Raw genomic sequence first — 13887 nt, 5'->3', positions numbered from 1 at the left:
TTCTGAGAATTACTTGCTGAACACATGTACTGTGTCAGGTTGTGCATTTCAAAAATGAGGAGACATTTTGGAAGAATCAAAGGGGAAGTTATCTCTGCCACAGAACAGCACAAACACTGCAACTGTGGAATGAGAGATGCTTGAAGTGGCTTCCAAGCCACCTTGGAAACTGCTAGGCAAAGCAGTGAAATACTTCTGCAGCTTTAGTTACTTAAAGCAGAATTGCTGAATTATGAAGAAGTTAAACTGTAGCTTTTTTCTGTTCTGTGCACTTGCACATGATGAATTAAAAACAAATATGAGGTGGTTCATCAGCATCTTCAAATGTTTTAGATGCTTTAAACCTTTGACATGAGAAATTCTATGCGTCTCAGTGGGAACTGTGAGTTCTGACTGCATGGCTTCAGTGGTACTGGGAGAAAAAAACCCGCAATTTTTAATGTAATCCTGTGCTGCGTGTCCCACCTCATAGTGAGGGCAGTACATGGAAACACCTGACAGCTCAAGCTTTATGTATGTTCAATGTGGAGGAAGCTGTTGACAAAAACTGTAAGCTGTAGCTACTGCTGAGTGGATTTTTTTTTTTTTTTTTTTTAAAGTTCACCTCTTAGGGATGTTGTGACTCAAGGTCTTCATATTCTGGGGGCTTCATAACCCTGGAAGGAGGGATTTTGTCTAGATGGTCTCTCACTTTCTTGCTCCAGGAACATAGAGAAGAAAATGTGTTATGTAGTTCAGAAGAAAGGATAGAAGCTGAAAAGCTGAGAATTCTAAATGGAAAACACGTAACTTGAATTTTTAAAGAGCTAAAGAAACATGGAAGAATATCATGCCACATGAAGTGTTAAAAATGAATAGTCTAAGCAAGCACATATCTGGGAATTTGAAGTATTTCTCCTTAGTTTTGTCTTTTGGTTTGTGGGACAGCATTGGAGAGCAGAACTTAACTTTTAACTTGAGGAATGGAATTACTTACTTGGTATGTAACTTGGGCTCATGTCTTTCTGGGAGGACACAAATAACCATTGTTCCTCAATATTGTTACTTAAAATTGTGTTTCTTTGGTTCCTTTCAGGAGCAGTGTTCATCTTCCATGTATGTGGCAGTCAAGCTTTTTAAGGTTGTCTAAACAAAAGAATGAGCCTGTGATACCGTATCACCGTAGATACTTCCGTAATTGATAGAAGCTCCAGTAAGCTAGTCCCTGCTTAAAGCCTTTTGTTGCAAACTATAATGAATCTACATTTTGTTACCATGTTTGAATTGTCGGTGTGCTCATGTGCAAAATCTGCACGGAACCGGGTCTCCTGTAGCTTGTGGTGTGTGACTGTCTGGCATTAAAACAGAAGGAAGGACTGTGCCTGCTGCCAGTCACTGTGGCACCTGCCATTGAGAAAGGAGGTTTGCTCGCCTGCAGAGTGAGGAGAAGAGTGTATTAGTTCTGTTTCATAACAAGTTCTAAAGGAATTACAATAGGATAGAAATGTGTGGGGATTTTAATAACTTTAGTGAATGTTAAATAGTTTATATCATCTACTATTTAAATAAGCAGGTAGTGCATATCACTCCTCATTCTTACAGCACAGAGATCACTGCCATGTTCTTAGCTGGATGTTATGTTGCCATCTACCTGTAAAAACACTGTGTTTAGCTGGACCCGTTTAAAGCCTGTGTTTTCAGCCTACTTCCAGGTTAGACTTAGTTTCTTCTAGTTTCTAACTCATTGGTATACGGAATGAGTGAAACCATGGGAAAAAAAAAGTGCTTGCAGGCTGTCAGGCCAGGAAATAGTGGTGAAGAATGTATTTTGAGATTCATTTGGCAGAGCTAGGTGAGTCAGTGTGGGTCCAGACGGCAGGAGCCATTATCTCTGGGATGCTTTTGCCAACAACAGCTTCATGTGGAAACTAGGGGTAGTTCGAGTCGCAACAGCATGTGGGAACTCAGTGACCTAATTACATGCTGGATCCCAAATTGTCTCCATCATCCCCTCCCGTTTTATCTTGGCTTGGGGAATGGGAGGGCGAGTGTAGTTGAACACCTCTTCTAGCAGTGTCCATGTGACCAAACCAGCACCCTTTCCCCTCTAGAGTGGGAGAGCTGCAGTTAATCATCAGTTTTTGCTGCTTCAACTTTTTTTAAAAACCCCATATATTTGAGAGCTTTTGTAAATTAAAATGCTAAAGGCTGTCTTCAGCTTGCTATCCTCAGTAGCAAGAATGACCCCACTGCAACTGTTGCTGTTGGCAGAAATTAGTGTGGCCCTGAGGATCAGGTTGCCGTAGCGGAGTCGATCTTGGTTGTAGCTGGCCTGGGCATTTCCCTGCCTGCACATAACCTGGGATGAAGGACAGGGCTGAAGAAACCCAGCCAAGCTGCTGTGCTATTCTGGGGACAGCAACATATTTGTGTTGCTTAGACCTGGGACGAAAGAGGATGATGAACCTGTGCACGATGTAACTTGAGTGGCTCTGAAGCTCTTCTATAGTTCATTGGGAAAGAACATCTTGTGTGTTCAAGGTCACAGGGAATTGGAGATGAGAATGGGAGGGAGACTGCTATTTCAGTGAGCTGGGCTGACAGCCTTCTTTTGCAGAGAGATTGTAGGCTAAACACAAGTGACAGCAGGGTTTAGGCTGCTTTTTGCACTTATGGTCCTAAATGTGCCAGTCAAGCATTGCGCTTGAAATCTCTTACTTTGTTTATGTTAGGATTGGAGGTTGAGTGAAACAGAACCCAAATAAGAGCCTGGGAGCCTTTAACACACAGTATTTTAGGTATGTCCATTTGCATGGCAGTATGTCTTTACTTTCCCTATGTTACCGACCAGAACTACAGAACAGTCCCTAATATGTTCCTGCCCATGTGAAAGTTGAGGACTACCTAGTCTTCAAAAACTAATGAAAAGACATTTATTACTGTTTGGCTGTATCTGTGGATAGTACCAAGCATCTTACTTGAAGCAGAGATGAAAAAATAATGGTTAACTGGCCATGCTGTGAAGCTCAAGTATGGACATGCTTGAGCTTCTGCTTGTATGCACTCCTAGTATTCTTTCAATATTGGTATTTAGACTTTTTAATAGTAAGCAAACAAAGAAAAATGACTTATCTGTAGCTGATTTGGGAGTTATGGCTGTCAGTAGTGATGAGATTGTTGTGAATTGGCTCCTGTAGCACTGGGCTGAAAGCAATACCTTGCAGTGCTTATGTTCTTCTAGCAAAGGTTTCTGTAGCTTGGTAGACACAGAGAAATACTTACCTCAAGTAAAAGGAACACATTTAGATTTTCTTTTTATCAGAAAAGAGTCAACTGTTAGTATTTGCAAGGGAATAAATTGTTATTGTTTATCTTGCTTTATGGTAAAATGATGTCAGTAAACAATTATTTCTGCAATGTAGACCAAGTTGAGGTTGGAAGATTGAAAACCCAAAAAAACATTACGTGTTCAGTGGGAAATGTCTGTACAGAATAGATTGATTGTACTTTTGATATTGAATTGAGAGCTGGGCTATGACTAGTCACAGACAGGATTTTCCCATGGCATAGGAGGCAGCTCTTGCACATTGCCTTTTGACAGTAGCATGCAGCTATCTTAGAGGCCAGATTAGTACATATTCTGCCTTTTCTCCTTAGTCCAGTTTTCCCCCCACATCCCCCCTTAATTCAGCTGTCCAGTGGATGAGTTCCCTTACCAGCTCACTGTAGGGCTATTCAAATGTCAGAGCTGGTGGAGGGGAGTCAGCAGGAATACATGGTTAGAGTAAAAGGGGTAGCCCAGCCCTTTGAACAGCAGCCCAGATACACCTCCACCTTGAAGTAGCTGCAGACCTATATTCTTTTCCATTACTGGAAGAGGAAGAATTAATTCTGAAATGTTGCTTCCTTTTTCTGCCCAATCAAAATAAAACTAAAAAAAGGATAACGTTGCCCATATACCAGGGATAATAAATATGTATTTGTTAAGAAAGGGAGGAGATTCCATTAAAAATGCAAAATAAACTTCAGAGTTTAAATTGGGGTTTTTTGTTTTGTTTTGTTTTTTTAAGAACCCCAGCTCCTGAGTGACTCATAAATTCTTCTGCACCTCTGTCGTGCTTTTATAATAGTTTTCTGTTTGGATGTGAGCCTGTTGTGTTTAAAATTACATGGGATTGGCATTACCCATATGAACGTGAAACAAACTGCACATTGATTTCTGGCTTGCAGGCAGTGTCTTGCTGGCTGATGCCTAGAGCTCTGTGTTTATTCATAGATACAGTGCTTAGATACAGATATAAAACTAGCTGTTGCACTTGCATGCAATACTTGTATAAACGCAAAATTGTATATGACAGGTCATCTCTCAGCAATTTTTAAACTGCAATTTTTAAACTGTTTCTTGGATTTCTTACACTTCCTTGAATTCTAGAGTATGTGCTAGCTGAAATATGAATAACAGCCTTTATACAAAGCTATTTGAATAATGGCTTTTACACAAACAAGCTTTTATACAAAGGAATCTCTAAAGTTTCCTGTAACATGCAAAAAGGGAAGAAACCTTTTTTTTTTTGTAAACCTTCACAGAAGAAGTAGGAAGCTTGGAAGATCTCTGACAGGGGCTTTTTTCTCCCCTGTTCGCTAGTCTGAGCAGGGCAGAAGTATCTTGGTCTGTGCTGCTGGATTGCTGAGTAGGACTGGTACAGGGAGATGGCAGATCATTCATCTGTCTAAATGTTCATTTTCCTGGTGCTTTTTAGCATTATGGAAGAATCCAGGGTGAATGTCTCAGCTCTTCCTTTCTCTTGGAGGATCTTGTTTGAATAACTGCCTGTATCAAAGGTACTCAGGTGCAAGCTGTCTTGTAGAAGTGCGTAGTACTGTGGTTACTGGAGTCCCCTCTCCTCACGGAAAGGCAATGATGCTTATTTACTGTTGGACAGTGGATACTTACTTTGGTGCTCTGTGCATCTACCTACTCAGCTTCCAAATGGAAGACTTCACAGTTTTAGGAGGAGAGGAGGATTGTGTCTTGTAGGGATGTCCTTGAGATATCCATAGAAATGGAATTTTCCTATCCTACAAATGTGCCTGGATTCTCAGCCTTTTTTTCCTAACCCCAGGTCTCGCAGAGGATTTTGCCCCATCTTCTGTTGTATTAATTACTCTGCAGCTGGTTCCTCTGAAGACTTTCAAACACTGCTGCCTCCTGCGCTTTCCCTTCTTCCTTCCACCAATGCCTCATTAACAAAACCACCAAACACAGTACCTCCATATCTCCTCCCTTTACCCCCCAAAATCCCAAAGCCAACCACATACGTGCGTACACACACTTGAGGTGGCTTATGCATTACTGTTTGAGACCTTCTTGTTTTGAGAAGAATCCTCATGGTGGATTTCCACAGCACTGATTACTGTTAGTGGTTCTTCACACTTTTTGGGTCAACAGACTTGCTTTGAAGTATGAACTTTTGTAACTGTAGTCAATAATGCATTGAAATACTAGTTATAACTGCAGTGGGATCTTGTCCCCGTTAAGAGCAGAACAGTAGTGCCATAGGTCTTTTTCTTAATGATCACACAGATCATTAAGAAAATAATCATGAAACCAGTTAAACATGACTAATGGTAAATGCTAAGCTAAGTAAAGTAAATGCCATTTACTTGCTATCTCCCAAAACTTGTATCAACTACTACGATCTCTCAAAGTAGGGCTTATTCCATAAGAAAACTGACTTTCTGCACTTTTGTTTCTCCTCCAGACTCTTACTACTTGTACTCAGACAAAGTGAGCAGTGTTCTCATTTCCCTTTGTCACAGTTTTCTCTCTAGGAAAAGCATACTCTCTCTCTGTTTTGCTGTTTAGTTCATGATGCTGTGAGTATATTACAATTGAGGAGACAAAAACAAGAGGGATAATAGGTACACCCCCAAAGGGTAAGAATCCTAAAATCCTATTGAGGAAAATACTTTTTTTTTTTTTTTTTTTTTTAAATGACAAGGCAAATCAATTGGTACAAGTAAAACTCCTGGGTAAGGCAAAAACCTCCCAAAAACCTCCCAAAATTTCTTCCTTCTGACTCCATTCTTGAAGGAGGACTGAGAGGGCAGGAGAATTTCCCATACCTTAATAGGCAAAACATTTTACAGTACAGAATTTTTGTGTAATGGGATTTTGGAAAAAAGCTGAGAAGATATTGAATGAAAAATGACGAAGGAGTTTTAAGTATTGAAACCAAACATCTGAAATATTGCCTTGGTTAGTGGAGTGAGCAGGTTTTAGTAGATTTAAAAGAAATGTATGCCCTTAGGGTGGAGATGTGGTATGTTAGCTGTTAGGAAATTTTCTTGTGAAGCCACATGGTTACACCTCCGAAAGTCCATCTAGGAAATAAAAGTCACTGTGCTTTAAAATAAGGTAGGCAGGCGTGTGTGTGTGTATATTAATACTGCTTTGATGGAAGAGCAAATACTTGAAAGCTATGCTAGAAACATCAACAGTAGCAAATAATTCTCCAGTTGCAGAGACCCTTCCATTCATGTCTGTGGCTTCTTGCAAGAAGCCACAAAGTGGCTGTGAGTTTCTCTTCATTCCTGTGTGTATTTTTAGAAATGAAGTACTAGACCATAGATTAAGAAGAAACTTGTGCTCAGGATGCATGTGGTGCAGAGAACATACTTTCATTATAGAGTAAGCATTAGCTAGTAGGGGAAAAAAGTTGGAGATGATTTAATTCCATTACAAGAAAGTCTCTATGAAATCTTATTTATGCACTTTAGAAAGAATGAACAAACCAAACATGAGAAACAGCAGGATGGAGGAGTGAAGAGAAGTAGATCCTAGCTGAATGATATTACTGAATGATCAGATGGATGCTCAGAAACAGGATAGCAGGGAAGCCAGCACAGTCAAATAGCTGTCACTGATAGGAGCGCATTGCTACCAAAAGCTCTGGATGCTCCTACTGTGTTCTTAGGCTCATACATTTATTTCTCGGCAATAAGTGAGATGCTGGTAAGGTGCCTTAACAGTGACATTAACAATATGATGTTTCCTAAAGTTCCTGCTGCTCCCCTAGATTACCAGTTTTACTCGTAAACCTTATTCTTTTCTAGCAAAGAGACTTGGGTGGGGAGACAGGCAGATATTTGCTTCTGTTTCTCTTCTTTAAGCCTGTGCTGTAAATGACTTCAAAGAGGAGCAAAAGAACCTGAGGCATGCTGTGCCTGTTGGGAGGGGTTCTGTAAACAGTCTGAAGTAATTGCCCTCTGTTAGTCAACAAGGTCAAAATAGTAGTAAGTGTTAATGCAGTGTAACACCAGGACATCTGTTGTGCATATAGTGCTATATAAGGACTTACACTATATAAAGGACCTTGGCCATACTTCTGGTATCAACCTTGGTTTATATTTAATGGAAATATAAGGCAAAAACTCCTTCCTCCCTTTGGCTGCTTTGTTTTCCTGTGTGATCCTGCTGGCCTGTTTCAGTCCAGACACGTTGCTGTTGTCTTTGTACGAGTGAGTCACAGCGCCATGAAGAATCTTTGTGGCAGAGAACGACTGCCTGACGCTATTAAAAGCAGTGTCAGTTTGAAGTTACCTGCTTAAAAATAACACAGAATTTCCCATTGCAGCAGCTGGTTAATAAACAATTACTCCCAACTGAACACACACACACACACACACACACACACAAAAACAAAACAGAAAAAAACCAATTGTAACCAGAATAACAGCTGCTACTTCTGAAATTACACACAGCAGTCATCAGTCACACTGACACTTATCTGTGGTGTGATTTCCCACCCTTCTCATACCTAGTTTTAGAATAATGGATTTACAAAAAAGGGCTTTGGGCATTTGCTGTACGGCTACTGGAGTTGGAGATGTGAAGAAGCACCTATAATTGATGAAGCCTGTAGCCAACCGCATGTGTTCTGCAGGTGACAAAGCAGCTCGAGATCTTCTCTGTGACTGGAGATTACTCTTAGTATGGAAATTAAGTCTTCACATAGATGTTTGATGCTTTGTAAAGCAGAAACAAAATCTGAATACATGCTGTGTAAGGGAGACTCAATTATTGGTCATTCAGTATTGTGGGCTGGCATCTTTCCAAGTTTGCTTTTTGAGTGGCTTGCCTCATTTTCTTCCTCTGTTCAGAAGTAAACCTGGTTTTTATGCAGTTGCATAACTCTTTTTTTTTTTTTTTTTTTTTTTTTTTTTTTTTCTTTCTAATACAACTATGCATCTTTGCCAACCACCAGAAATGCTTACACGGAAAAAACTTCTATTACAGCAAGGTATTTTTAGCTGTCTTAAGCAGAATTTAATGGGAATAGGGCAAGAAGAAAGAACAGCTGGTATCAAATCATTAGCCAGCTCTTTTTAGGTAGTGTTCTGGTCTACTGTTGGTAAATCCAGAAGTAGTATTAATATAAGACCATTAAAACACCTTTTGTTAAAATAAGTGTGTGAGAGAGAATTTTTGAAGTGGCTAAACAGTATCTTCTGTAGTGGTTAAATTAAGGTCCCCAGAAATACGCAGTGCTCACCACTTGACGGCGAAAAAAATATTTTCCAGTTCAGACTTAGCTGTAGCTTCTTCAGAGTTTGATTTCACTCTGACTGTGCTATTAAAGAAAACCAGTTATGGATAGGGTTGATCTTTTTGGTGTTCCATTTATAGCTGAAAAAGTCAGCATGCCAAAATTATGATGTAAGTTACTCAGAGAAACTAACCAACCATTCCCCAAATGTTTAACTTTGGAAAGTTGCACCTTTGCATCTACAGTGCATGCTCTGTGCCTGTATTTACATTGTAAATGTAATGCTTCTAAAAGGTAGCCATGGCTTTTGAAGTTGGCAGTGGAGGGATTTACCAGAAGTTGAGTGTGCTGTCTTAGTGCCTCAAGCCTGTATTTTAGTTAGCTCCTCTGATTTTGCAAGACTGTCAATTACAGTTCTGTACTCAACCTGACGCTCCTAGATAGTACAGAAAAGATATACTTGAAATGTTAAATATAACTTCCAACTGTATTGTTCTTCTCTGTAAATAAGGTAACTGGTGCCTTTTCTTGGTGACAGGATCAAGTTCCAGAATAAATTCAATGATGTTTACAGGGTGGATTTATAGAAGCTCCTCTTATAGCTGAAATGAGAGGTGTCTGTCCTAGACACACCGGAGAAAGGGGCAAAAGCAGGGTCTTAAACTGGAAAGTTACAGAGTTAAATACTGTGAGTTTGAGACAACACATCAAAAGCATGGATATACACAACATAAATAGAGCTGAGGGGGAGAGTATGGTTAATACACAGCTAAAAAGGACTAGGAACAGATGGAGCTCGGTGAAATACACCAGAGACAAGTGAGGAATGTGACCCTAGATGTTATCAATCATTATATCAAGTTAGTTCTGATGCTTAACTACAGCTGGAATATTATGCTAAAAGTTGGTAATGCTGAAGGTGACTGGAATTGAGAACAAAGTTAAAAACTTGTCAGCTCTATGTATAGTAGTATCGTATATGTAGACTTTACTAAAGATGTAAACTGTTTTCCTGCTCACGGCAACATGGGGCTCCCTATCTTTGGAGGACTGTAAATTTGGATGGTTGGCAACTTTTTTTTTTTAAATAAGGCTTACTTGCAGTTACTGCAGGAGGAGAATAATGGTTTGACTTCCACTGGATTCTTTCTAAGCCTTACGTGGCTCTGGTATTACCAGTACCTTTATCCTTCAAATAGCACTTGGAACATCTGTGGACAGTATCATGTTTCTGAACACAAATTTCAACTCAGCTCTTTGAACAGACCTAACACAATTTCATGTGATCACTGCTTCTCTATTTACTGCATTTTCTAATGATTTTTCTTTTCTTTTCAGCTTTATCTTCAGGCCAGAATGAAAGGAGACTGGGCAAGACTTGTACGTCCTACTCTACAATTTGGTCTTATTGCTGCATCTATCTATGTGGGTCTCTCACGTGTTTCTGACTACAAGCATCACTGGAGTGATGTTTTAACAGGACTCATTCAGGGAGCAGTGGTAGCTGTGCTCATTGTAAGTAATTCCTGCGGTGGGGGGGTGTGTGTGTCTCTCTCTCTCTCTCAACACTTCTATAAACAGCACCTTAGAATTGCAGGCTGTGTTCGGAGGAAAGCAGACCTGTCTTCCTAATGCTCTGAGAATTCCTGGAGAGGGGAAACAACTCCTTGAACTGAGTGTAGCTGTAGTACTTCAGGATGAGGCAGACTCTGGGCCAATGATGAGATAAGCGGCTGTTTTAGCTGTTAGACAACACAAAATTTCCCCTCCCCAAGGGCTTTTCAAATAACCAAGATGGGAAGTGGTCAACTACCAAACTGTGTGGGCCTCTGTATAACCGTACTTTTTGCTTCTAGCCAAACTCTAAATCTAAGTACGGTAGCAGAGAACTGTCTGTAAGGCAAGTAGGGCAAAAAAGGGCCTTTAAGGATAAGAACAGCATGAAAGCATCTGCCTCTGCCAGCTTATACGGCCTGTTTCTTCAGTCTGATAGGAAACTATGACACTCCACCATTTCTTGCATGGATTTTGAGTGCTAAAAGGGTGTTCACAACAGCCAGCCTGTGAGGCGTAGCTGTACTGATGAGTGAAAAGCTATCTCAAGGAACAGACAATCAGATGAACTTTGGGAGCTGCAGGCCTGGTTGACTCAGTGGCAGCAGTGGTGCTGGCTGTCACCAAAGTGCCATGGTTGATTCACCCACGGGCAGGGAAGAGACCAGAGAGACTTCTGGTTCAGAGACATGTGCTAATTGTGGTCACACTGAAGATTCATTTACGAAGAACTGAGGCTCACCTCCAAAATAAACACTTTCTCAGCTGAAAGTCAGAAGGGTATGGTTCATGTCAAGACAAAGCTTTGTTTACTTGTGCAGTCAATCATCAAAACAAATCTCAGAGCAGCTCTGGAAAATGCTACATTAGCTGTTACTAAATGGCTGCATATTGACTAAAACATAATCCTACTCCTCATTTTTGTACAATCTCATTTTCTGAGAAAAGGAGTGTAGGGAATGAGAAACATCCATTGCCTTGTTTTCCTAATAAAAGTGCCTTCAGCACCCTAGTGAAGGGTGTTGGATAATTGAGAGGATATTTTGAGGTGCTTGGTAATACAAGTAGAAGGTGGCATTCCAGTGAACAAGAGCAGCAAGGCAAGGAAACTTTTTTTTTTTTTTTTTTTAAAATAAAACCCCTTAAACCCCTTACCTGAAAGAACTGAGGAGTTCATCTCCAGAAACAGGAGGCTGAAGTAAGAGCATGCTGGGGCAGCAATTGCAAATGGAGCACCAAACTGAGTTGAGTGAATTCAGCATTAAGTGGAAGCTGAAACTCATCTGGTATGCAGCTGAAGCAGCTGCCCTAAACTGTGTTCTGCAGTTCTCAGGTTGGCAGTGGGAAGGGAAGAGGTGATGTAGGAAGGGAAAGAAAGGAATCACGAGAGAAGGCTTCTCATTTATTGCAGTTTTTGCAGCACTGTATCCAGCACATTGTCTAGTGTGACTTGAAGTGGGCAGTGGGAAGACAGCAAGCTGCAGAACTGGATCAGGGCACCTGTCTCATAGTTGGTAGCTGTGAAGGAAGGTGATATGTTCAAAGAAATCCAAGGAAGAATAATGTAGGTAGAGTTGGCCCTACAGCTGCTGGAGCTGTGGCTGAGATACATGTATTGAGAATGGAGCTGCTGTGAATGCTGGCAAGGAGGGGGGGAATCCAAGCTTGGTTTAACCTACTTTTAAAGAAATGCAAGTGAGCGTGACATTCTGGAGCAATATTTATTAACTACTGAACCCTCTTCCTCAGCTAAAGCACAAGCTCTCCTGTCCTGTTCTAAATAAATTTTAGAATAAATTTAACTGTACAGGCAGTGTAGGCCCTCAGCAAGCATATTTTGCTCCTTCATTTAGAGTAGTTCAAACTGTGGCTGTTGTAATGAGGCAGTGCCTGATACAGCAGGTAGAGCACGCAGTTAGCACACAAGCCTTGAATTTGGCTTAAACCATCTGTGGCAAAGGAGTCAATTGGGGGGTGTAATAGCTGGAGAAAAAGGTATTGAAAGAACAGACACTAGAATTCTGAGAGACTTCCTATGTTCTAACGTTTCAATATGTTTAAACTTTTAATTAGTTTTGATGGTGGAACTTACCTTCTGCAAAAGCATTTACCCATTGTTTCAAAGGCTTGCAATGGCCAGAACTTAACACAAATTTATTCATTTAGGTTGTGTATGTGTCTGACTTCTTCAAAGTGAGAGGATGTACATTTCAACCCAAAGAAGACTCCCATACAACCCTACATGAAACTCCAACAAATGGAAATCACTTTGGCAGCAATCATCAGCCATGAAGAATGACCCACCTCACCTGTCTTGCTCTCAGAAAGGAAAAGAATTTCACAAGCCTAACTATGTAATATAAGTAAATGCCTTTAAGAGACTGCTGCTGCTCTTGGATGCTCACTTTACCTGTATATAGTAACATCTACTACAGTTATTGTATATCTAAACTTTACATTTCTGTTGGTTCAAGCTCTTGCTTAAAAGAAAAAAGCTATTAAAATTGTAAATTTTTATTGAAAACATGGTAACAGTTATATTACATACACTGCTGTTTATACATGCCTTGTTGAAACCACTCGTTTAAATACACACCCATTAAAAGAAATAATGACTTGAGATGGAAGTTGATGACTTTGTTCCATAAGGTGAATCTAGTACTGTTGTTAGAAGATACCTGCTGTTACAGGTAAAGGCTTGCAGCAAACACAATATCTCTCTTGATTTTTGTAATCCCTATTAAAAAGGAAAACCATATTAATATCCAGCAGTCATAACTAACACAATCACTATTTTAAGTACAATTAGCAAAGTATTACAAATATTAAGTACAAGTCATTGCGCATCCATCTTCAGACACAACTTGCTTGAACTGTCAGGATGCATTAAAGCACTACCCCTTGAAGTCAAACTTTATAATGTGAATGTTATCTGGAAAAACAGCAATGATGCTGTTTACCATGAAGTCAATACCAGAAGCTTTTATTACCAAATAATTCACTCACAGCCTCTGCTAGCTGGCTTCCTCCCCAGTTTTTCTTCCATGTGCTTTCTAGAATTACTTCTTATACTGTTGAAGTGAAACACATACCCTCTGCAAACTTATTTTCCAACTCTGTGTTTCCAATGGCTTTTGCGGCTTGGCACATTTGCCGAAGCAGTTCTTCTAGCCTTCTCATGCAACGAATTATGCTACCTGTATAAAAAGAATGAGGGAAAAGATTATATCCCCTGCTCCATCATGTCACTGATGATTAATTCACTTGCTTGAGCCCCCTCTGGACCAAAGCAATAGTTCCTTTTCCAACCCACTTCAGTTTACATAAAAGCCATGTGTCATAAGCTTGGTTTCTCCATCAGGCATCTCCTTGAAGCTATCCCCAAATCCTTGCCCTGTTCTTGTTTTCTTCTGCTACCTTGGCAGCCTCTAATATGTAGTCAGGGGACTTTCTGGGCTGTTCAGTAATTCCTAGTGGATTTTCTTTTCTAAGCTTGCTGCTTCAAGAACCACCACACATAGGTTTGAGGGTGAGGGGAAATGGGCTTATTTTTTTTATAGCCCGTAGTTCTTTAAAGTGGTCTACTGTACCACTCCTGTGCTACTAAAGAGTCTGCAGACCACTCTGCCGCTCCATTGCATGCTTACAGTGATACATACAAGCTGAAGGCTTGCTATAGCATCTACACTGCAACCTAATACTCACTGTAGTTTGTTACACATTCATCTCTCTTAACTTACTTCCCAGCTTGGCCCAAAACACTGTAACAGGCAGCTTTCACAAAATTACACTAACACTTGTGCTA

General features: G+C 40.3%; 2 protein-coding genes across 3 annotated transcripts in view; one reads left to right on the top strand and one right to left on the bottom strand.

Annotated features, from left to right (window-relative positions):
- The window catches only part of PLPP1 (phospholipid phosphatase 1), a 65631-nt gene extending 52929 nt beyond the window's left edge, over window positions 1–12702 (top strand). For both annotated transcript variants that reach the window (XM_086769810.1, XM_086769809.1), the window contains exons 5-6: window positions 9867–10043; window positions 12249–12702. In XM_086769810.1, the coding sequence (XP_086625936.1) occupies window positions 9867–10043; window positions 12249–12374 (303 nt within the window). In that variant the 3' untranslated portion in view covers window positions 12375–12702. The remainder of the gene's footprint in view (window positions 1–9866; window positions 10044–12248) is intronic.
- Window positions 12581–13887, bottom strand: part of MTREX (Mtr4 exosome RNA helicase) — a 46079-nt gene continuing 44772 nt past the window's right edge. The window contains exons 26-27 of the mRNA XM_086769808.1: window positions 13175–13279; window positions 12581–12819 (exon numbers count right to left, since the gene is read on the bottom strand). Of these exons, the coding sequence (XP_086625934.1) occupies window positions 12767–12819; window positions 13175–13279 (158 nt within the window). The 3' untranslated portion in view covers window positions 12581–12766. The remainder of the gene's footprint in view (window positions 12820–13174; window positions 13280–13887) is intronic.

This window comes from Chlamydotis macqueenii, chromosome Z (genome assembly GCF_036417535.1).
Source record: "Chlamydotis macqueenii isolate bChlMac1 chromosome Z, bChlMac1.mat, whole genome shotgun sequence".
NCBI lineage: Eukaryota > Metazoa > Chordata > Aves > Otidiformes > Otididae > Chlamydotis > Chlamydotis macqueenii.
Note: the sequence above shows the minus strand (reverse complement) of the source record. Positions and strands in the feature narration are given on the sequence as shown.